Here is a 25,292-nt window from a genome sequence, read left to right as displayed (position 1 = left end):
GCAGAGTCTCCTACTGAGCCATTCGCCAAATAATCTTCTCATCGACCCAGAAAAAAACACCAACCCAGACCATTTCTGCTCCTTATCTCTTTACCAAGCCTGTTAAACAAATGAATTAGGCATGATTTTTCAGTTTGTGGGGAATCGAATACGTAGTACGGTTACGGCTACTCTTGCTGGGTGGGGATCATTTTACTTGAAGAAAGTATGTGCTGTTGTGGCACAATCTGAAGCTCTCTGCTGGTTTTTGAGAAACCTTTAACAGTACAATAAACTTCACCTAATGCACATCTGAGCTTCTTTAATTATCAGAATTACCTTTTTGAGGCATATGATGGAATAGAAGCTCAGCTATTACGTCATGAATCCCCTGCCACCTAAGTGACTCATAATGCTCCTTAACAGGGAGACAGGCTTTGTTAGTGCAAATTAGCCACAATAATTATGTGCTTCAATAATTCTATAGACGCTACGAATGCCGTTCTGGGATTAAAAAATGGGGCTTGAAGAGCTGCCAATGGCTTGAGGACCCTGAGGTATAAAACAGATCCAATTATCATCAGGGTGTCTGAAATGGATAATAAGAGCAATGGTGTTATTTGGAGAAAAAAAAAAACAAGAGAACATGAGCCGGCTTTGGCTGGCCTACATATCAAACATTTGATAACTGCTCAAAGAAACCATATTTTATTGATGCCGCATATGGTCATACCAGGCCGGCACAAATAACTAAACTGGAATTGAATACTTCTCCTTCTTGCAGCTATAAAATGGTAGATCAGTTCAAGATCTGGGCATCTTGTGCTTGAGGTTTCTTTACATTTTATCTCGATTGGATTAATCTGGTTGGGAGCAAGCCATGAAACTGGTTCTGGTTTTCAGTCTTCTGTTCATGAGCTATGCTTTGGTTCTTGGAACCACACCCACAAAGGTAAGGTGTTTTTTTTCATCAAAGAATTGATCCAAGGCTTGACTGTGTTATTGACATAATTTATGCGTCTGTGGAATGTACAGCACTACATCGTTTACATGGGAGAGCACTCTCACCCCAGCGCTGATGCTGTCGTCCTCGACAACCATGCTATGCTCGCTTCAATTACTGGCAGGTCTGTTAACTTTTTTTTTTTATTGATAAGAATGAGAAAGATCTGTTAACATTTTCTGGGTGGGCTATGTATCATGATCAACTCTGAAACCCATTTTTTTCTGAAAGAATGAATCTTTTGGTTAAAATTTTCAGTATGCATAAAGCTCAACAAGCAACAGTTCACCATTATTCTAAGAGCTTCAGAGGTTTCTCAGCCATGTTGATACCAGAACAAGCGCGTTTACTGGCAGGTGGGTTGCCTCTCTGCTGCGCATTCATGAAGTAACATCTGTAATGCTCAAGTGAAAAAAATTCTAATTAGTGCCCAAAATGCACATGGTGCAGAAAGAGAAGGTGTGATTTCAGTCTTCGAGAGCAAAACAAGCCGCATCCACACCACACATTCCTGGGATTTCCTGGGGCTTTCTGCTGAAAGTCAGCTCCCTTTAACGGATTATTTTCAGTCCGACGTGATCGTTGGCTCCATTGACACTGGTAAGAGATGAATGGAGTTTTGGTTACCGGTTTGTTCTCTGGATTCCCCCACATTATCATTCTGTTTTATCTTCTGTAATAACAGGAGTCTGGCCGGAATCTGCGAGCTTCAACGATGAAGGCATGGGGCCAGTGCCTAAGAGATTCAAAGGAGAATGTGTGACAGGCGCGAACTTCACCTGGGTTAATTGCAACAGGTGAACCCTCGTTGCCGGAATATAATTCATAAAACTTCTTTTTCTTTTTTCTTGATACAGGATTGCGATAACCTTAACTATAGAGACCTTCTCTTGTAGGAAAATCATTGGAGCTCGATATTATTATAAAGGATTTGAGGCAGAAAACGGTCCCCTGGAGTTGTTCGGCGGAGTCTTCTTCCGATCACCCCGTGATGCCGACGGCCATGGGACTCACACTGCCTCCACGGTAGCCGGTTCAATCGTACCCAGTACCAGTTTACTAGGCATAGCCACTGGAACTGCTCGGGGTGGTGCAACTCGTGCAAGACTGGCAATCTACAAGGCCTGCTGGTTCGGCCTGTGCAGTGATGCAGATCTGTTCTCAGCATTCGACGATGCAATCAGCGATGGTGTTGATATAATCTCCATATCTGCTGGTCCATCCCCTCCACAGCCCAGCTTTTTCAGTGAACCCATCTCCATTGGTTCGTTTCATGCATTCGAGAAAGGCATTCTCACCTCTGCATCAGCTGGGAACGCCGGCTTCTCTGGCACTGCCTGTAATGTTGCACCATGGATCCTTACGGTTGCTGCAAGCTCTGTCGACCGGCAGTTCCATTCTAATCTAACCCTGGGCAACTCTAAAGTGCTCAAGGTAAAAATTACAGACAAAATCTTTTTCTGTTTTTGTCTCCGGGATAACTGCAATACTGCAGGAAATTATACTAGCCTCTTCTCAGATGATATGCATAAATATATATATGTATGTATCCATCTCAGGGTCAATCAGTAAATCCACTGAAGATGGACGGTTTCTTTGGCATCATACCTGCAAGTGTTGCAGCAGCTCCGGGGGCCTCTTCACTGAACGCAAGGTATGCATATCAGCTGGGGAATGGCATTCAATTCTCATCATTATTCAGCTTAATTTTTTCGATTGAGACATAATTCATTGTCTTGTTCAATGAAGTTTCTGCAAAAACAACACCCTAGATCTGTCACTGGTTAAAGGAAAGATTGTCATCTGCATTATAGAAGAGATTTTTGATGCAAGAGGCGCAAAAGCCGAAGTTGTGAGAGAACTTGGAGGCGTTGGAATGATCCTCGTGGATCCCATTGCCACTGATGTGGGTTTTCAGTTTGTCATTCCTACCACCATAATTGGACTAGAGGAAGCAAAGCAGCTCTTCGCATATCTAAGCCAAAAGTAAGTTGACAGCTCGTTATCGGATTTTCTTTTACTGATAGTACTTCTTGTTCTGCTTCATCTGACTCCGAACTAAAACTATTGCCCTGGAAATTAATGCTGGCAGCAACCCGGTGGCAAATATTGCCAGAACAGTGACAGTGCTCCACACAAAACCGGCACCGGAGATGGCTGTATTTTCTTCTATGGGGCCGAATGTTATTACACCGGAACTCATCAAAGTATGCTCTCGATCATCGGTCTTCGTTCCTCCTTTTATCATGTATAATCTGTTTGTTTCGAGAGTTTCATCTTCTCTTTCATGGTTTTTATCTTTGGCAGCCGGATATTACTGCTCCTGGATTGAATATATTAGCAGCTTGGTCTCCTGTAGCATTAGACTCAGCTGGGAAACGATCTGTCGACTACAACATAATTTCCGGCACCTCCATGTCTTGCCCACATGTTTCCGCCGCCGCTGCGATTTTAAAATCCTATCGTCCCCACTGGAGCCCTGCAGCCATAAAATCGGCTCTGATGACTACAGGTGAGGCTTCTCCGTCGATTGCAGGCATGCAACACCCAAAAACAGAGAATAGCTACAAGGTTTCTGCTACTAACTCAATTCAATCCTATCAATGCAGCAACGGTGCTGGATAACACCGGATCAACACTTCTTAGACATCCAAACGGGTCTCCTACCACACCATTTGATTACGGCTCAGGCCACCTGCGCCCCCTTGCAGCTCTAAAGCCAGGCCTGATCTACGACCACGATACCGACGACATCATAAACTTTCTTTGCAGCAGTGGAGCCACCCCCGCACAGTTCCGAAATCTGACAGGGAACCCCACAACGTGCAGAAAAACTCGAGTTCCGACTTACAATCTCAACTATCCTTCAATCGGAGTCTCTAACATGACGGGAAGAGTGTCGGTTCTTCGCACAGTCACTTACTATGGGGAGGGGCGATCGGTGTTTGTGGCCTCTGTTGATTATCCAGCCGGGGTGAAAATTACTGTTGTACCGAGCGTGCTGGAGTTCAAGTGGATTGGACAGAAGAAATCGTACAGGGTGGACTTCGTGCCAAACAGGGACAGCAATGGAAGTTTCGTATTCGGAGCACTAACATGGAGCGACGGGAGATACTTTGTCAGAAGTCCCATTGCTCTTCATATTGTTTCAGTATAACAAACTGCAAATTTGTTTGTAACTTCAGATTGTAGTTTTCTTGCTATCATGGAATGCTAAACCTAAAATTTCCACCTGTTTTGTTTTGAAGTGATCTCTCTCTCTCTCTCTGACTAGTTCATCACATCCAGGAAAGAATAAATATACTTTTTAAGTAGCAATAAAAAACTGAGCAGATCAAAATCGTGGGGATTTGTTCATAGAATCGAGAAATAGAGGCCCTCTTCTTCGTTCCAAACAAATGTGAGAAGCGTGCGATTCATCTTATAAAGTAGTAGAGAAGCTCAACAAAAAAAATTGTCTCCATACACTTACGGATCAGTTCAGGTCTTCCTAATAAATGAAGCTGAGATGTCTCGTAAAGAAGTTTTCGATAGTTGTGAAACCACTAATGGATCAATTATGGGGAAGACAAATTTGCTTAAAACTTAGAAGACAACCGGTGTGGAGGAGATTTTAAGATAGGGAATTTTACCAAAATACCGGTTTTAAACAACTTATTTATGAAAATAACGAAGATCACAAATTATTTACAAAACTACCAAACTTTGACCGGTTCACTGTATACGTGGATAGTCAAAGGCGACACGTAAGCTTTGACTGCTTACGTGTCGCCCCGTCATCAAAGTAAAATCTCAGAGTCTACCTCGTCATCATTATTGACACGTCATCTGCCACGTAACTTATCATGTCATTTTTAATATTTTCTTTTTGCCATGTCATCAATGGCCACGTAAGCATGTGCCACGTCAGCCCTCACATATGTTTTTAATTATCTCTTCCACGATTTTCTCCTCGCCTCTCGTCTCGGCTGTCTCCTCTCGTCGCTCGCCTTCTGCCGCCTCCCCTGCTGCCGCTCACCTCCCCTGTTGCCGCTCGCCTCCCCTGTTGCTGTCGCTCGGCCTCGGCCGCTCGCCTGCGGCCGCTGCTCTGCCTCGGCCTCGTCCCCGCTGCCGCCGCTCGCCTGCGGCCGCTGCTCTGCCTTGGCCTCGACCTCGCCCCTGTTGCCGCCGCTCGGCCTCGCCCTTGACGCCCTCCGCTCAACCACTCTCTCTTCGTCTCAGCCTTATCTCTTGTTCTTTTTCTCCGTTCCCCTCTGTTCATCCTCTCGCCGCCGACATTCTTTCTCTCTGTTCCCCTTTGTTCGTCGTCTCGCCGACCCTTCTCTTGAAACCTTGGGGTGATTTTTTAGAGTTTTTGTTAATTGAATAGAATTATTGTATTTATTTGTAATGTTAATTTGAATTTAGGTGTTTAATTACTGTATTGATTTTTATGTGATTTATTGTTTAATTTTTGATTTTATGTTAATAAAAATTTTGCCAAATTAAAATTATTGTAAAGTTTTGTAAGATTTTTAATTAAATAATATATTTTTTAATAATTTATTATTTTTTAATTAAGGTGATAAAAAGTATACAAATAAATTATATTTTTAAAATCTAAAACAACTTTTTTGTATATATTTTTTTAATTTATAAATATTTTAAATGGATAATATATGGGTAAGATTTAAGAGTAAATTTTTTTCTATTTATAAATATTTTAAATAGATAATATATGGGTAAGACTTAAAAATAAAAAAAATTATTTATAAATATTTTAAATCCATAGTAAATGGGTAAGAGTTAGACTATTTTATTTATAAATATTTAAAATTTCTAAATATTATTTTATAAATAAGGTGATTAATATATACAAATAAATTATATTTTAAAACTCTAAAATAGTTTTTTTTATATTTTTTAAAAATTTTAAATATTTTAAATCGATAATATATGGGTAAGACTTAAGAGAAAGATTTTTTAAATTTATAAATATTTAAAATTTGTAAATATTATTATTTCGTAAATAAGGTGATAAAAATATACAAATAAATTGTATTTTTAAACTCTAAAATATTTTTTTTGTATTTTTTTAATTTATAAATATTTTAAATCTAATTAATTTACTTATTTTATTTTATTTTGTAAAATATGAAGAAATAAAAAGTGTAACGATAATTTTTTTAATTAATAAATAATTTAATTGATATTAAATGGTGTTAAATAAGTAAGAATTAATTTTTTAATTGTTTAATAAATTTTTTAAATAAATTTTTATTTTAGATATAAGGTAATAAAAAGTGTATGTGATTTTTTAATTTTTTTTAAATTTATTCAAAATTTTATCATGTAATGACGTGGCAAATGACGTGGCAGTCTATGTGTTCATTTACAGTATCGCTCTGATGATAGAGCGACACGTAAACAGTCAAAGCTTACATGGCACCTTTGACTGTCCACATATATAGTGGACCGGTCAAAGTTCAGTAGTTTTGTAAATAATTTGTGGTCTTCGTTATTTTTATAAATAAATTGTTTAAAACCAGTATTTTGATAAAATTCCCGTCCAGATGCTGTTCTTGCAGATTTGAAGGAGCTGTAAGCTCAGAACACTATGACCCTGAGATCAGCTCATGAGATCATTACATACTTCTCCACATAATTTTTTGGGAAATTCTCTCGGCCTCTCTGAGTTTGGTACTCGCTTCGACGGTGTAACTAATATTTTAGGCGCTTCCATTGTTCTGTCAGAACTCAGTAGTATCCTTGGATCGAAGACCACGGAAAGTAACGATATTTTAGATGATTCCATGCTTCGTCAGAACTCGGAAGTTTGTTTTGATCGACCACTACATTAGTTCAGTGAATCCTATCAGAACACTACATTTCCTCAGCGTTTTCGATTTGGATAGCCTTACAAGAGATTGCAACTCCAGATATCGCTGCAGACAACAATCCAAGCACTGCTCTGAAGCTCAGTTTAATCTTTCCATGTAGAGAAGTAAGAAGGAAAAGACAACCACAACCAAAGGATGCACTGAATTGATGGCTCCACAAAATTCTCTGGATAATTGACAGGACATAACGGATGAGCTAAGAAGCTTTACAGGAAATAAGTAAAATAGTCTAAATATTAGAACCTTACCAAAGAGAGAAAATGTGGTCCACAGTCTACAAGGGCACAAGATATAACCTAAAAATTGGGGAATCCCCTTCGTGACATGTGTCAATAAAAGAAAATCCTCGCTCAAATTTAATAATACCCGAGAGCCCTCTTCCTCAATCCATGTTCCCGTTCATAATGTCACTCTTTAGGTCATTCATGCTAATCGGAATAAGCTTTCCTACACTGTTTTTGGAATGTTAAGCTCTGCAAATACCGGGCTGTCCACACCAACTCCCATGGAATGTAATCCATTGTCTACATAGATGAGCGTGCCAGTGATAGCTGACGCCAATGGAGATGCCAAGAATGCCGCAGCATTGCCAACTTCGTCTGTTACAGTTGGATTAACACGGTAAGATTGGCACCAACAAAAAAATACCAGTTACTAAAAAGATACTCAATAAAGTTAGTTGATAATCTGTTCAATATATTTAATCTATCTTGGGTTCAAGATCCTTTTGAGTAGAGTACATGGTTTATCAGAGTCACCCAACTCATGCTTAAAATTTATCGATTTAGAGGGAATAGATAGCTGCTTTAGACACAAATTACAGTGACAAAGCAGAAAAGTGAACTAGATATGCTAGTCCACAGCAGAAACTAACTTCATTGAATTTCCCAAAGATTTGTCACTTTCTTCAATCCAGTGAGAACATATTTCAGAACTATGCAATCTATATCTTTCGATCTATTTTTCCTTTACATACTTAAAATATCCATCTTGCATAAATCATGAGTAAATTTATAGACAAGACTCCAAGAAGCGAATCATTTTGAACTGCTGCGGTAGCAGCAGTATGGTTGTGACATGATGCTCCGAATAATAGAAACATGTTAGATTAGAAATTTTACCTGCCGACAGCTCTTTCTGCAGTGGAGCATTGGCTATGGAGTAATCGATCATGGTGTCAATAAATCCAATTGCTTTTGCAGCACGACTTCTCAAGGGACCTACAAATTTTATTGGAAGATTAGTAATATGAACTTGCAAAGAATAATAATAACTTCTAGAAAAATTAAAAGTAGACAATGCACCAGCAGATATTGTATTAACCCGGATCTTGTGCCGCCTTCCTGCTTCAAACGAAAGCACCTGCAAGACCAGAAATGTTAAGTAGAACTGCTCAGTCTGGAAAGTTTGACAGGAAACTAGAAAAACTCATCACCCTGGTATCACTCTCCAAGGCAGCTTTAGCCGAACTCATGCCTCCACCATATCTATTTCAATACAAATAATGAGCAGTTTTAGAAAGAGTGTTCAGATGTAAAATCTGAAGTAAATAAACTTATGTGGAGGAAAAGGAATCTGACCCTGGGATGATCTTCTCAGAAGCAATGTACGTTAGTGAAATAGATGAACCACCTGCAAAGCCACAGCTTATGATGCTGGCCATAGTTCATTGGAAGAACAATGTACTGTCGTCTACTTTTTCTTAATCTTTTTTTTATCACACTAGTCTTATGTATTACCATTATAAAAAAGAAAACAATGGCTACTAAAAAACTAATACCAGGATTCATTATTGGAAGAAAATGCTTCAGTAAAGAAACATATGAATAACTGGAGGCTGAAAGAGCTGCAAGATATCCTTTTCTTGAAGTTTCCAGAAGGGGCTTAGTGACCTGTTCAAATGGAATAATTAGAATAACTGGGACAGGAGAAACAACAGAAAGATGGAGAACGAAAAAATATAACCTCTGGTCCATTGGCAAGAGAATGGACAAGGATGTCAATGGTCCCATAGTCTTGTTTCACTGCATTAGCTACTTCCTGAATATAAGTCAAGGCCACATGAATAAGATTAAAGCAGCATTCACTTCTCCTTTCACACTGAAGCCATTACTTTCTTTAGAATGATGATACAGAATGGCACGTTGACTTCTCTCATGGCTAAGGTTATTGAAAAAAAAAAATCAAGAATTTCACAAGAAACTTTTTTGGAAAGATGTACAGCAGGGCACTGGGTTGGCAAAGTAAACTACAAAAGCAAATAAAGTTGAAGAGAAACATTCAAGACAAATTCATTGGAACCATGGTGTTTTGACCCGGATGCAGGCACCTAGGAACCCTGCTCGGATCACCTGAGTGAAGTCGAGTCACCCTGAACCCTAAACACCATGGTTGGAACTGACTCATTATATTACAAACGTCGATGCTACTTCTCTCAATACACTTAACAGATTCAGAAAAAAATATTTAAGTCTATCATTTGGTGAATGACTAGAACTTTAGTTTGTTTTGATCATGTTTATCACCCATACATACTAAAGCCCAAGATCCAGCGACCAAACCCAATAACTCACATTAGAAACCTTCCCATGTAGCCATGGAACCAAAGGCCCCAATCCACAACTTCCAAGGAAACTCAAACCAACAAAAATGCTCTTTCATTCTTAATAACACTTTAATTGGTTTTTTTATTTATGAGATAATTTTTTAAGATATCATGGAATACATATTAACTCCATGTTTTTGAAACTGATATAATATTACACTTGCTTGTGACCCATGGGATGGTTTGGGCATATTGAAAAGAACCCTGCCAGCACAAAAATGGGATAAGGTCCTGACGTTAATAATTGTATCAGCAAGCACTAGAGAAAAACATGAAACTAACACAGATAAAAGAGGTGAGAAGAGGCTCAAAATAATCAAGCAGCAATGGGGGTTGCGTGATAGAGCCAATTGGAGGATTTGTGTAGCTAGCAACAATATTGTTCAAAAGGCTCCGAAGAAGAAAAATATATGAAGCTCCATATACCAAGAACTCACCATCACTGATTTTATTAAACAGAAAATGTTTTAACAATAATGTGCAGATGACAATTTTTTTTTTTTTTTTTTGAAAGTGAGACCAACAAATTTAATACCCCTGGAAATAAGTTTTTGCTTTTTTATTATTCCCCGAATTCATATTTGACAGCTAATATTATTTTAATATCCATTTCTCAGTACACAAAAAATGCATTCATTTACTACTATTCAAGACTTCCAAGGGGACCCTCCTTGTATCCTGCACGCACCTCAGCATAATGGTTCTTAACTGACAGCGATTCTATTTGAATTTAACACCAGAACAAGAAAATCAACAAAAGATTTTACCTGGACAGTCCAACTTGAAGCTCCAGCATAGCGTTTGTTTGTTTTAACCTGAACAAACAATTCCTTGGTGGATCAGTTAAGTAACAACTTGTAGAAGAACCATATAGAATAAACACAATGAAAGAATTAATACTCAGAGTAAATAATATCTTTCAAATTACATCTTCAGGAACATCCTCTAGGCTGTCATAAACAGCATCCAATGCATATACTTTGGCAATTTCCATTAACGAACCATCTGGCAACCTGCATTCAAAAACCTCAGCTTAACCATTTGGGAGAATAACATTCCGTTTTTTTTTTCTCAATGACACCACTTTTAACAAATCAAGTAAAAATAGAATCAACTGGTTCTGACACTCGAGATTCATCAAACTTCCCACGTCTTAAGCTGGTTTCAAAAATGTTAAGTGCCTGCAGGGAGAAGATTCTTTTCATGAAGTTGAACCAGCTGTCAATGAACATCTAAGTGCATGATGTTTAAGAGGAAGTAGCTACATACAGGTACCCATGTGCCAACAAGGATTTCAGCACCTGCAGCAGCAAGTGATTTTGCGATTGCCCAACCATACCCATTATCATCAGCTATGCCAGCAATAAATGCCCTTTTACCTGATAACAAAGAACTCACATTAAACCTAGTTGGCTTTACTTAACAAGGCATAGATAATGAACATACTGAAGACCATAACAAGATTGGAAAGATCTCAAACCTTTAAGATCAATAGGCAAGCCAGAAGTAGTCTCCTTCTCACCCGAACTGGAAACTGCTTTTATAACAGACTTCTCAAACTTGACTGGACCAGAAGAAAAGCTCCGGAAGAAAGGCTTCACAGATGAGATTCGGGGGGAACTTGAGAGGTTGAATTGCACATGTTGTTTCCCACCATGCCGTAGCAATACTGAATCTGCACTGCAGAGCATGCGGGAGGATATGCAGGGTACTGTTGCTGCCATTTGTAGTCCTGATCCCACTACTGTAGCCATTCTTAATCGAATTGAGGTCAAGCAAATGTAAGAAAAAATCTGCACGTAAGGAATTAATTAAAATTCCATCATATCTATTGCATCAAAGTACGTCAGAATAGAGCTTCCAAACTGGACAGGAAGGCAGAGCATATAACAGAAGCCATTAAATTAGAACATCTATTGCTGGCCTTTCTTCCATACCTATTATTTGCACAGAATCTGATCTTTTCTCTTACTTGCAGTAAATTACCAAACTTTCACAGGAAAAAAAATTAATGATAATAATATAAATAAATAATCAAACAAACAAATATATCAATGAAGTTTCAGTTGACACCAAATTCAACTATTTCAGTCTACTGTAAAGAACGACTTAATCTATAGATCTAATAGTCAGATCCTACCATGTAAGGAGGAATTTATTGATAAGAACGACCCAGATTCAAATTACTCCTGCTTTCTCAATAAAAAGTAAAAAATCTTCACGAGGCTAAACATCTAACATTCATACATTTAGTAGGACGACATATTTAAGAAAGACAAACAATTACTGCAGACATATCAGTTGAAAAAAAAAGGCTTTCTAATGAATTTATTACATGAAAACTTGAATATTTCTTCATTACTATATTGCATTCGTCATCCGCGAATAGGAAAATGGAAAACACATCCAATCGGCAGCATTTCCACCAAGATTGAGAGAAAACCAACCAATATTCATGAAGTAAATAAGTAATAGCTAATGCACACAAATCTTTGCACGAAGACTCAAATCAAGACCTACAACAACAAACATCACGAAACAAAAAAAAAAAAAAAGTTTCAAGAAATAACGACCTGCTACAAACAATCATACACAAAATCAAATCAATCACTCGTCGAAGTAGCATATCTGGGGGGAAAATCCAAATGCTACTCGCAGACACAGCAAAAATACTCAGAAATCAAACATAAAGTGTAAATAAGCAGCATATCTCACCTTCTTGCAACGGAACTCGCCCGTTTTTGCGGGGTTTTGGTTTAAGCTGGCTTAAAATAGAGAGTCCTGAGGCAGCCTCGTTTTTACCGGTAGTGTAGACTTGAAAAATGCTCGATAAGATCGAGGGTTCACTGCCACTGTAGATAGGGAGGGAAGACTTCGGAACTATCGAAAAGGGGAAGGGGTTAGGTTTTAGTTGGCCGCTCGTAACATCAATGGAAGCTTAGGGTAAGCTGGCGAAAAGAGGTTCTCTGTCTGAAACTCCGAATAACTTGAAGGATCCGAACGTTAGCCGGGAATTGAGTGTAGAAAGCTGCGAGTCCGACTGTTCACGTGGGGAAAAATGGAAAGAGGTGCGGACTATGGTTCCCAACTCGGTATCGGAGCCAACTCGGGGTCCCCTTATTCCGAGTACTTTCGGGTGAATCGGATCGAAATTTGTACAGGACTCAACTAAGGGGGAAGGGTCAAGGTTGATCCAGACCCAACTCACCCATCTTGGATCCGAGTCAATCCTACCAAGTTATGAGTTAACTCAGAGAGTAAAAAATCATGCTAATTAGAACGGCATTTTAATTATCTATGTGAATTTGCAAAAATAAAAAAAAGAAATATTGTTTTTACATTTAGATGGTAAGGATGAATTTGTTTTTTTAAAGAGCAAAAGTATATTTGTTGTTTAACGTGGTATAAAATGGAATTTTCGTGAAAATATTTGTCTTTTATTTATTATGATATAATTGAAAAATAAGGGAGGGGAGGCCTACCACTTGCTTCCCAAAGAAAAAAAGGATTTTATTGTTAATCTGATTTAGTCAAAAATTAAACGCTATTACATTATACATTTTTTTTTAAAATTAATTATTTTCAAAGGTTTCCCACTGGATCAGCGTAATTTTGATAATCGTAGGAACGAGCATACCGAAATTTCGACATTGAGACGTAAATGTAATTCAAGAGTAGTCAAGAGGGTAAACGTAATTTCTCAACTTTCAGGGATGAATGCGATTAGCTTTTCGATTAATATTTCATGGAGTGGGGTGCGGACGAGACGCAGACGCAAAATGCGCTCGCGCGCGCAAGACGGTGGACAAGATGCAAGGACTTCACCACCAACAGCAGCAGTTAGCGGCGCTTCTTTCTGTTGCACTCCCAAAAGACGATTCTTCTCCTCCTTCCGAGCAGGACGAGTCGAGTCGGCTCACTGCGCTCAACTCACTCCATCGAGCCATTCTGTATCCGCACAACGCCTTGCTCGTTGCCCACTCATCTTCTTTCCTCTCTCAGGGATTCTCTCAGCTTCTCGCCGATAAGTAATCTCTCTTTCTCTCTCTCAATTGTTTTATACTTCGTTGTTGGTCTTAAATTTAAACGTTTCATCGTATTTCGACTAAATCACGTCCATTTTCTTATTTGATGTTGTCTGCTTGCGGAATTTGATCCGACAGCCTCTGTTTTTCCTTTCTTGCGAGTCGGTGTTGTTTATTTTAAGCTGAATTTGCTTAAGTTGTTGCCGCGGATGCTTTAAAACCTTGGATAATCGTATTTTCTGCTTCAGTTTAAAGTTCAAAAAAAGGAAAAGTCAGATGTAATAACGAATTGTTTTAGTTGGTATTTTGAAATTATTCAGTTTGCTCATCTATGTTGGATAACTTGTTGGGATATGCATTTACTTGTAACGTATGAGAAGGAAGAATAAGCGGTCACTTAAACATGGTACTTAAGCTTCTTCATTATTTTGAATAACCCCCTAATTGGCAGCTGTTGGAACTCAGTGGTCAGTGGTGAGGTTTTCTCTCTTTTTAGTCTCTCAGAATTTTTAAAGGCACGATGGACAGTCTCTAAAGCCCCATCTTTATTTTTAATTTATTTGGAAGCAAATTTTGATGGCAGAAATGTTAAAGTTAATTGTTTTCTGTGGAATCGTGTTTGTTCTCAAGTTTTCTTCTTTCTCCTTTTCCCATCTCTGTTTAACTGCAGGTTTAATTAGGTAGAAGTGTCTTCAAGGACTGACTTTTTTATGCCAGGTGCATGGTTGTTCTTGTTGAATCTTTCATAAAAAGGAAGGATTGTTCGAATAGGTTCCTAGGTTTTGGGACCTTTATTGAATTTTTAATTTGGTTTAATTTGTTTGAATATGATCACTTGAGACCTAATTCTTTTTCTCGAGCTAGAGTGAACTTCTTGTACATGCCAAAAGGGAAAAAGGAACATTTACTTTATGAGTTGTACGAAGAATGTTATTTCCATCCCCAACCACAATCAATTTTTCTTTTTTACCTCACTCCTTAAAGATTTATTTCAGATCATATGCTGTGAGGCGGTTGGCTGCAATTGCGTATGGCTCTGTATGTTCTGTCGTCTGCTCCAGTGTTTTAGCATCCAGTGGAAGACAAAACCATGCCATAACTGGGTCTTTGGTTGATCGATTCATCAAATGGGCTTTGCCTGTTCTAAGAGATGTTAGTGTTGGAAATGAATCTGCAGAGTTGGCACTTGAAGGCCTCAAAGAGTTTCTTAATAATGGGGATCCTAATGGAATTGAGCCATATGTTTTACCTGTCCTTAAAGCATGTCAGGAACTTCTTGAAGATGAGAGAACCTCCTTGAACTTGCTCCACCAATTGCTTGGTCTTTTATCTTTAATCTCTTTGAAGTTTTTCAGAAGCTTTCAGCCTCATTTCTTGGACATCATAGATTTGCTTATTGGGTGGGCCTTGGTACCAGACCTTCCAGAATCGGATAGATGTATTATAATGGATACTTTTCTGCAGTTCCAGAAACACTGGTTAAGTAATCTGCAGTTTTCACTTGACCTACTATCAAAGTTTCTGGGTGACATGGAAGTTCTACTTAATGACACAAGTATAGGTACCCCACAACAATTCCGGAGGCTTCTTGCTTTACTTTCCTGTTTCTTGACAGTTTTGCAAGTTACTGCTTCGGGGTTGCTGGAAATGAATATACTAGAGCAGATGAGTGGGTCACTCATAAAGATGGTTCCTCAACTATTGTCTTGCTTATCCATGGTTGGCAAGAAATTTGGGTGGTCAAAATGGGTGAGGGAATCCTGGAGGTGCTTGACTTTATTGGCTGAAATACTGGGTGAGAAATTTTCTCCCTTTTATCCCATGGCTTTTGATATCTTGTTCCAGAGCTTGAAAGAAAAGCAACTGAACTCTTCTTCAATTCATGTTCATGGAGTTCTAAAATCGAATTTGCAATTACTATCTCTTCAAAAGCTTGGCCTACTACCTTCTTCTGTCCAGAAGATGTTGCAATTATATTCACCTTTATCTCAGCTTCGTCTGCACCCAAATCACCATGTAGCTGGAGCTTCAGCTGCTACTTACGTTTTCTTGCTTCAGCACAAGAATAATGAAGTAATTGGAAAGGCCATGAATTCTGTAATGGAAGAGTTAGAGTCATTAAAGATTCTGTTTGGGCATATCTTAGAGATGGGAATTGGCTTGAACTTTGATAATCTTGCTATAACAGACGGTGACTGTGATATTAAGTTAGGTGTTGTTGATATCTTTTCTGAGCTTGAATTAGTTGCATTGATTAAATTTGATTTAAGCATGTTATTAAGTTGTGTTTGCTCTAATGGGAATGTGCAAGAAGAGGAGGGGGCAGAAATTGCCACTTCTCATTATGATAGAGCAACTAAGATAACATCTTTCATTTTTCAGAAGCTGAATCCTTTTGATCACCCAATTCAGAGCTGTGTAGATTTGCAAGTGCATGTTATGAGAACACTACACAAACTTAGTAAGGTTGAACACTCAAGAAAGTGGACCTTAACTGAAAATTCTACAGAACTAGAATCTCTTGGTCACAATTGCAAAGTGTGGCGAAGAATTAATCTGATTGTGTACTATATGAGGAAATACAGCAGATATATTATTAGCGGCCTTCATCCTTCCTCTCCTCTCACAGTCAAACTACTTGCTCTAGAGTGGGTCCGTGACTTTGGTGGGGCCATCTTATCTCTGAAGGACTTAAATTTGGCCAGTTCTTTTGAACCAGATTACTGTGTTACCATCAGTAGTAGCTTATTGTTTTCTGTGCTCGATGCTACATCAGACACAGAGTTAAAAGTTCGGTCACTTGTTGCATCTATTTTGGAGGTACTTTTACAGGCAGGGCTTATTTATCATGGGCACTTCTTTGCTGTTACAGAAGTTGTGCTTGAGAGAGTTGGGGACCCAGATACTTCCATCAGGAACGCATTTGTAAGGGTTTTTTCAGTTGTTCTTCCAGTTACAATTTATATATGTGGCACTTTTGTGGATGAAGTAGCTCAGCGTGTTATTAGGGTTGGAGATAGGCCTCGCCCCCATTGGAAACATGTTTTTGCACTTAAACAGATGCCACGACAACTTCATGCACAACAACTTGTTTCCATTCTGAGTTATATTTCGCAGAGGTGGAAGGTGCCCCTCTCTTCATGGATTCAGCGCCTTGTATTTAGCTGCCCTGGTTCAAGAGACTTGGTTTCCAGTCCACTTGAAGAGACTGGAAATCTTAGTGCCAATGGCCTATTAATGGATGTAAAAGTGGATGGGAAGATGCTGGACAATGTTTGCTCAACAAATAATTTAGCCGCTGCTTGGTGGGCCATCCATGAAGCAGCTAGGTACTGTATAACAGTTCGACTCCGAACAAATCTTGGTGGACCTACCCAGACTTTTGCAGCTTTGGAGCGCATGCTTTTAGATGTGGCTCATGTCTTGAAAGTAGAAGCAGAACAAAATGAAGGGAATTTGAACATTGGATCTTCTAGTGCACACTTATTGCCCATGCGCTTGCTTCTGGACTTTGTTGAGGCTTTGAAGAAAAATGTGTATAATGCATATGATGGATCTTTCGTTTTACCAAGCGTTACTCGACAGAGTTCTCTATTCTTTCGGGCAAACAAGAAGGTTTGTGAAGAATGGTTCCATCGTATATGTGAGCCAATGATGAATGCAGGGTTGGCTCTCCATTGCCATGCTGCCACTATCCATTATTGTACTTTGCGCTTACAAGATCTGCGACACATTGTTGGATCAGCTTTGAAAGAAAAGTCTCGAATCCAGGCATCTGAGAATTTCCATAATCTTAGGAGCCGCCTTGCAGGAGATGTTTTGCGAGTCCTGAGACATGCAGCCTTAGCCTTGTCTAGGAGCCATGAGCCTCAGGCATTAGTGGGTCTTAAAAAATGGGTGACCATTGCATTTCCTTCCTTGTTCGAGGAGACCCAAATGCTTTCACCCCATGGCAGAAGCTTAGGGTCTTTGTCATGGATCACAGGCCTCGTATATCAGGCTGAGGGTCAATATGAAAAGGCTGGAGCTCACTTTCTGCATCTTCTTCAGTCTGAGGAGGCACTCAGTTGTATGGATTCTGATACTGTGCAGTTTGTTATATCTCGCATCATTGAGAGTTACACTGCACTATCTGATTGGAAGTCCTTGGAGACTTGGCTAATTGAACTGCAGGCTCTTAGAGCCAAGTATGCTGGCAAAAGCTATTCTGGTGCTTTGACTACTGCTGGCAATGAGATGAACGCAATTCATGCCTTGGCACGCTTTGACGAAGGTGATGTTCAATCAGCTTGGAGTTATCTAGATTTGACACCAAAGAGCAGCAATGAACTTACCCTTGACCCTCGACTGGCACTGCAGAGAAGTGAGCAAATGCTTTTACAGGCAATCTTACTTCAAAGGGACGAGAAGTTTGATAAAGTGATGGAGGAGATGGACAAAGCCAAGTTGATGCTCCAGGAAGCTTTATCTGTTGTTTCTCTTGATGGTTTTGCTGATTCAGCAGCCTATGCTACCCAGCTTCATTGCATCTATGCTTTTGAAGAAGGTTGCAAGATTAAGAACCAGGATGAACAGAAACAGCTCTCGACAATGTCATGTTTGCTGCATCAAGTTGTGCAGATTCAAATTAATGAACATAGTCAAGATTGTAACCTATGGATGAAGGTTTTCAGGATTTATCACACTATTCTTCCAACTTCACGAATAACTTTACTGCTGTGTCAGAAATTGATTACTTTAGCCCGTAAACAAAAAAATTTCATGATGGCCCATCATTTGAACAGTTACCTTAGTGATCATCTTTTAGTTTGTAAAGAAGGAAAAGACAGAGAGCTGCTTACTAATAGTTTGCAGTATGAGCGTATCTTACTGCAGTATGCAGAGGAAAAGCATGAAGATGCTATCACGAATCTCTGGTCATTTGTGGGTCAATCTATTGAATCTCCTGCAGTTGTAGGATGTAACTTTGAAAATATGTTGAAAGCAAAGGCGTGCTTGAAGCTTGCAAAATGGTTCAAGCAGGATTCTTCAACTAAGAAATTGGAAAATGTTCTTCTCAAGATATATTCAGATCTTTCAAAGTTCCCAGGACGAAATGCTGCTTCTTCCTCAAGTGGAAGCTTTTTAACTGGTGATGTTAAACTAATCCATGATCTCAATCCAAAAGCAATTTTTGACGAAATTGTGGGGATGGCTACAAAGTGTTCTTCTTTGATTTGTCCTGCATTGTGTAAGTCATGGCTTTCTTATGCCTCTTGGTGTTACACTGAAGCCAGAGGCTCACTCTCTTCTCCGGATACTGTTATCCAAGCATGCTCACTGTCTCCTGTTCTCCATCCTGAAGTTGCACCAGACAGGTTTCAACTTACTGAAGAAGAAGTATCTAAGGTGGAAACCATTATCCTGAAGCTTTTACAGAGGAGTTCAAGTGTTGCAATTGAAAGGCAGATTTTTCAGTCTGAATCTACCCAAATTTTGACACAGGAAGCCTCTTTAAAATCTTTCATTCAGCAAGTGGTGTATCTAATTCAAGTTGCTGCTGGAGCTCCTGGAGCCGAGAGTTCTGATGGCAAACCTCCCTCTGCGAAACTAACTTCTCAGTTGAATATGCTTTTAGTCACTTCTGTTGGCATGGAGAAAGATACCATTAAATCTTCAATTGAAGAATTGATTGAGATCTGGTGGTCGTTAAGGCGGAGAAGGATTGCACTTTTTGGACATGCAGCCAATGGGTATTTGCGCTTCCTTTCACTTTCTTCTTCCAATCCCTATAAAGGTGACCAAGGAGGTCTTTATCTTGATATTTTAAAGCAAAAGACAGGAAATTATACTCTTAGGGCTATGTTATATGTGCTGCACATCCTTCTGAACTTTGGAGTGGAGTTAAAGGATACTCTTGAACCTGGTCTTGTGTCAGTTCCTCTGGTTCCATGGCAGGTCAGGAAAATTTTATTTATATATATATATTTGAGCTTTTGGCTGATTCAAGGTCCTCATGCTTGTGTTATTTTTCCAGGAAGTTACTCCCCAGCTGTTTGCTCGTTTAAGTTCTCATCCTGAGGTGGTGGTTAGGAAACAATTAGAGGGGTTGCTGATGATGCTTGCAAAGCTTTCCCCTTGGTCTATTGTATACCCTACCCTTGTTGGTGTAAATGCGTATGAGGGGGAGCCTCCAGAGGAGCTTCAACGTATAATGGGCTGCCTGGTAATTTCATATTAATTTGAAGTATTTTTTTAGACATATAATAAATAGTGAAGATAATCTTCATCATTTACAATTATTTTTTGAAATAGGTTACAATTATACTTCTTATTTTTTTAAAACATATTTTTGTTTTTGACTTGTCTGCCATTTTAGTAGAGTTCCTGATTGGTGGTATGCCATTTTATCATAAGGTTCTTTTGTGTTTATAAAGTAATTTCTCCATTTAATTATTATTATACTTGGTGCTTAATCTTTATGGCAGAAATTCAATGGGCAGAACTCCAGTGTGGATTAGGGCCAAACAATTAGCCCAAACGTGGCTCTCTTCTTTATCTAGGCTCGAGTATACAATAGAAAGGGGAGGTTGAGGATAAAATTATTAGAAAAAATGTCTAATGACTTAAAGAGTGAAGTTTGTTTTGGACTTTTCATTTACTTTGAATGTTTTCTTTTAGCTCTTTTGTGTTTTTTTTTTCTTTCTTGTAGCTACTCTTGCTCTTCCCAGCCTCCTTTCTTGATATAATTCTCACATTTTTAAGAGAAAAAAAGAGACTCATGTTGTCAATTGCCAATGCTCTGTAGCGATGTAGAGGATTTGATCTACCATATCTTCATTTGGATTATATTGCTGCTTTCAGACTTCCCTCCTAAGATGCTCCTTAAGTTGTCCAGTTTGTTAATGTTTAAGATAGGTCAAATTCTTTAACATTTGTCCATTTTTTTAAATGATGCTGATTTTTATTAAGACAAAAACTCAAAAGAGCAATTTACAAAGGAGGGAAGCCTTCCCAAACAATGAGAAATTGCTAGGAAGTTCCGAATTTTGCCAATTTATCAGCCAAAGAGTTGGTTGATCTAGGAATGAGGTTCCAATTACAATGAGTAGAAGATACAATGTCAGCAATATTATTAGTGATGGGCCAGTGGCGCCAAGGGGGGGAGCTGTCTTTGGAACACCAACTAATAACAGTCTTCGAGTCACCTTTAATGATTAACTTGCCATGGAGACGATCCGTGAAGATTTGGAGGCCGAACAACAGAGCACTAACTTTAACAGTATTAGAGTCGGCAATGCCCACCGAACCGGTATAAGAAAGAATAGGGTCTCCATGGTGATGTTTGAACACACCGCCTGCTCCAGCTGGCCCAGGACATCCAATAGCACTACCCATCAAAATTCAGCTTAATATAGTCGCAAGGGGGAGGATCCTAGATGGCCATACTCGGAGTTCTGCAGGGGCCAGACATATGGACGATCAAATTCCAATTTTCCCGAAGGGAAACCCCGGATAGAGTGGCAAAATCTTTCCTTGTATGAAGCCAGCTCGAGATGAGGCCAACAACATGAGAAGTCGTGTTGTCCGGGGTGCTAGCTTTGGAGTTGAATCTCCGATTGTTCCACTCGAGCCAAATGCACCATGGAATATGCGCAAGACAGGCCGAAAGTATTAACTTGCTTAGCCGAGGAAGGTGAGTCCCTTGAACCATCTCAAAGGTGCCAAAGAGGTCCTGATGTAGCCCCATTTGGACCCCAATTTTCAGAAAAATTTTCATCCAAACTTGCCACGAAAATCCAGTATAAGGGGACATGCTGGATTGTCTCTTTGCACTCTCCGCAAAGGGGACAAGAAAGATTGTGGGCAGTGAAGCCTCTTCTATGAAGGTTGTCCGAAGTAAGAATATGTTCTCTGATGGCCGACCACACGAAAAATTTGATTTTGTTTGGCGTTGAGAGTTTCCAAGCCATATTCGCCTTGTGCTCATGAATACTGTAGTCTTGCTTTCTGATATGAGAGTAAGCAGAAGTAACGGCAAATCAGCCATTATTGTTAGGCTTCCAAATTAGCTTGTCAACTGAATGCTCCTGGATAATAGTACTGCTGCGTCTGGTAAGGAGAGAGCAAAAAGCCAACGATTCCTCATCATTTAATCCCCGTCGGAACGGGAGACTCCACGACTGATCACTCCATGAATCAGTGATGTAGAATTTAATTACATCGGCTTTAATACCTCGCAAGCGTACGAATCGTTCATGTAATCTAGCAGTAAGCGAGGGTCATATCCACAGGGAGGATTGAATTTTGTGTATTCTTCAGTCAACTAGCCTAACCAAATATGTGAATTAATCTGAACTAAACACTAATTATATCCTACATTATCAAGCAATAATCTAATTAACTACTTGCACAACAGGAATACGTCAACTCTGGATTTTACCGTGATTCGTGCCTCTCTTGAGCGCCACGAAACCACGAATCCAGATTCTCAAACCTTGCGTCTAGCCCTTCTCGGGCGCCTAGAGTTAATGACAAAGAGCGGATTACAATAGAATGCAGAGAATCAATTTCTTATTGTGATGATGCTAAAATTATCAACTCTGGATTTTACCATGATTCGTGCCTCTCTCGAGCACCACGTAATCACGAATCTGATTTCTCAATCCTTGCGTCTAGCCCCTCTCGGGCGCATAGAGTGAAAGACAGAAATCGGATTAAAATACCAAAATCCAACCTCAATTATAATCCTACCCTAATTAGCTAATTTAATCAAATATCCAGAAAACAAATCTTAAATAAACATTAATTATCAAATCAGATTCAATTAACATTCAAAACCTAAGTTTAAACTATATAAAAAATTAAATTCAATAATGACGAATTACTCCCCTTCTTCTTCCTCTCGCTCGGGCAGCAACTCGTTCTCACGGGTGCTGCAATTTCCCGAAATTGGTGGTGTCAGGTAGCAATAGTGAGTGGCCGGAGGTAGAGACGACGCTGGCGACGAAGGTTGGAAGCCGACGGACGGAGGTAACGTCCGGCGAAGAACGAAACAAAGATGAAGTTCTCTAACCGGCTCTCTCGAGTCTCGGTCGGAGTCGGAATCGCTCCGGGAATGGTCGGAAATACGTAACCGACGTCGGAGGATGGTTGGAAAGCGGAGTTGGCATCGGAGAAGCCCTCTCGGATCACTTCTCGGCCTGGCGAGCGACGACTATCGAACTCACCTCGACGGAGACTCTCTCGAGCTCTCCTCGGGTTTGTTCTCGGTTGCTGGACGGCAGTGGACGGTGGTGGACGACGGTGGCGCGGCAGAAGGTATTGGCCCGGCGAACGACGATGGGGAACTCCTCTCGGGTCCTCCCCTGTTTCCGGTAAAAAAACCTCTGTTTTGGTCTCCGTTTCTCTTTCTCTTCACGCTGCCTTCCACCTCTCGGGTCTCTTCTTTGCTTTAAATATGATTTTTCTTATTTTAAAACGATTTGCCCTAGAAATTACCTCCATTTCACTAAGGGCATTTTGGTAAATATCTTCTTCTCCACCCAAATTCTCCTGAAATTCCATAATTGAATCTATAAAAAGCATTTCAGGAAGAAATAAAACTAAAAAATAATGAAATATAATTCAGGAGAGAGAAATATGCAATATCGACAGTGATTAATGCCAAATTCAATAAATGCTCATTTCATTTGAAAACCGATAAATAACCACCTATAACACAATTATAAAGGTTATTCTATTATAATTAACCTAGTTCTCATGTCAGAATATGGCATCTATCAATCAGCCACAGAGCAAAAGAGTTAACATTTGTCCATTGGTACAATTATTTAAAGTATTCAGAAAGTGAAGAATAATTTTACGTCAAAATTAGATCTCGTTTTGTATAGTGAAGGGTATTTTTTTCTTTTTACATATGTTGTAGTATCTAGAGTTTACATTATCTCATTCAGCATGAAGATTAATTTCCATGTCATTTAATTATGTATATTAGGAGATATAAAGGATTAAGTGTATTTGAGTGAATAGGGGTATTTTTATAAATTGTTCTCATCTTTCTTTATAAAAGGGAAGGAGATCGTGCACGATCCCCAAGGAGACTTTTCCTGAAGTCTCTTCTTTCCTCTCTCTCTTCTCTATTCTCTCTTAATTTCTCTCTCTTCTTTAGTTTTACCCTTTTCATGGTATCAAAACACTGAATCCTAGTTGAAAAACCCTTATTCTTTGTGTTCTAATCCTATTAAGGAATGTGACCACAAAAGGAAGGGGTTCTTGAAGTTCATGCCATGTTGGTTGGTTAAAATCAATCATTTTTCCTTTTTTTCTGCCATAACCTTAGGGTTGTTGGTTTATACTGCTTTTAGTGCAGTTTAATTATGATATAGAGCCCTGGAAGGACTCATTGATTTGGGATTCCCTCTCTTTGCTTGGTGCACAACCCAATACTAGGTCTTTTGACTGCTTCACTTTGGAAAGGTGATGTCAGCCCTGGAGTGTTAACTTTGTGTGATTCATGAGTGTCCAATCACTTTCTATTGGTGAAATTGGGTCAACTTGGGGTTGTGCAAGCATTACATGAAACCCTAATTATCTGTGAAGTGGGGCCCACCTATCCTTCACACCTAGCTTGTTAGCTGAAGCCTTTAATTGCTGAATTGTGATTGTTTTGTGATTCTCATGGCTGATTCTGGTGAGATATAACTACCTAAAGAGAGGTAGGGAATTTGATGGAAAAGATTCTATTGTGATAAACTACTTAGAATTGAATGGGCAAAACTATCTTAGTTGGTCTAAATCAATACGGATGTATTTAAAGGCCATGTGAAGTCAAAATATATCATAGATGATCCCCTGTGCCTATGAATGATAACTGGGAGGCAGAAGACTGTTAGGTTATGACCTGGATGATAAATAGTGTTGTTTCCAAATTGAGACTGCAAGAAAGATGTAGTTGTCCCTTGAATCCTTGTATGTAGGGGTGGCATCGAGCCGAGCCGAGCCCGAACCTGCCTATGTTCGAGTCGAGCTTGATTTAAATATTTCGAGCCGAGCTTCGAGCCGAGCCTCGTCTCGAGCCTAAAATTGTTATCGAGCTCGAGCCCAACGAGTTCGAGCCGAGCTCGAGCCTCAACATACATTTCAAACTTTTCAAAAAATATATATCGAATAAAATGTATATAAAATTATGCATACATTTTATATAAAATTGGGCATAACTTATATATATAATATGTGTATAAGATTGGGCATAACCTCTACTTAAAATTGAGCATAATCTATATATATAATACTTGTATAAAATTCGGCATGACCTTTACTTAAAATTGGGCATAATCAATATACATAATACCTGCATAAACACTCCATAAAATTGTTTATACATTCCATAAACACTTCATGAAATTGTTTATACACTCCATAAAATAATCTAAACACTCCATACACTGCATAACATTATAAATAAAATCCATACAATAATCAAACACAACAAAATTAAATAAAATATCACTATCAATTTACAATCACCCAAATAAAAACTATAAATTCTTTAAATAAAATCATATTACTATTACATACTTACTAGAAAATTACAAGAAATATTTTAAATTTTTCTTAGGAAAATTAAATGGACCTCTTATTGCCTTTTCTAAGGAAATAAATAAAAATTAATAATTAATCTAATATATTATTATACTTATCGATAAAATTTTAATCACATAAAATGTCAAACACAAAATTACTATGAAAATTGCCTCATGCTCAAAGTATTATATCATCAACTGTCAAATACTTATTCGAAATTTTTCTATATGGTTTTC

At 38.9% G+C, this 25,292-nt stretch overlaps 3 protein-coding genes across 3 annotated transcripts in view; 2 read left to right on the top strand and 1 right to left on the bottom strand.

Annotated features, from left to right (window-relative positions):
* Window positions 1–859: 859 nt before the first annotated feature.
* On the top strand, window positions 860–4,139 carry LOC137955168 (subtilisin-like serine-protease S). The gene is made up of 11 exons (XM_068802036.1): window positions 860–931; window positions 1,015–1,106; window positions 1,241–1,338; window positions 1,433–1,582; window positions 1,668–1,779; window positions 1,879–2,416; window positions 2,542–2,636; window positions 2,732–2,968; window positions 3,075–3,189; window positions 3,290–3,494; window positions 3,592–4,139. The coding sequence occupies exons 1-11, from the start codon at window positions 860–862 to the stop codon at window positions 4,137–4,139; spliced, it is 2,262 nt and encodes a 753-aa protein (XP_068658137.1).
* Window positions 4,140–6,973: 2,834 nt separating this feature from the next.
* On the bottom strand, window positions 6,974–12,452 carry LOC137956136 (enoyl-[acyl-carrier-protein] reductase [NADH], chloroplastic-like). Its single transcript, XM_068803489.1, has 13 exons — window positions 12,182–12,452; window positions 10,947–11,259; window positions 10,736–10,845; window positions 10,592–10,647; window positions 10,395–10,479; window positions 10,234–10,281; window positions 8,827–8,901; window positions 8,642–8,753; window positions 8,442–8,493; window positions 8,297–8,348; window positions 8,166–8,223; window positions 7,983–8,081; window positions 6,974–7,460 (listed from the first exon to the last, which is right to left on the bottom strand). Exons 2-13 carry the CDS (start codon window positions 11,218–11,220, stop codon window positions 7,309–7,311), a joined length of 1,173 nt encoding a protein of 390 aa, XP_068659590.1. The 5' UTR covers window positions 11,221–11,259; window positions 12,182–12,452; the 3' UTR covers window positions 6,974–7,308.
* Window positions 12,453–13,276: 824 nt separating this feature from the next.
* The window catches only part of LOC137955167 (uncharacterized), a 38,827-nt gene continuing 26,811 nt past the window's right edge, over window positions 13,277–25,292 (top strand). Inside the window, exons 1-3 of the mRNA XM_068802035.1 lie at window positions 13,277–13,494; window positions 14,487–19,428; window positions 19,508–19,696. Coding sequence (XP_068658136.1) covers window positions 13,277–13,494; window positions 14,487–19,428; window positions 19,508–19,696 — 5,349 coding nt within the window. The remainder of the gene's footprint in view (window positions 13,495–14,486; window positions 19,429–19,507; window positions 19,697–25,292) is intronic.

The sequence above is a fragment of the Aristolochia californica genome, unplaced genomic scaffold (assembly GCF_029961685.1).
Source record: "Aristolochia californica isolate CCGP_79_NKW_82.1479 unplaced genomic scaffold, dmAriCali1.0.hap1 SCAF_2, whole genome shotgun sequence".
In the NCBI taxonomy this organism is placed as follows: Eukaryota; Viridiplantae; Streptophyta; class Magnoliopsida; order Piperales; family Aristolochiaceae; genus Aristolochia; species Aristolochia californica.
This window is presented reverse-complemented; position numbering and strand designations above follow the sequence as displayed.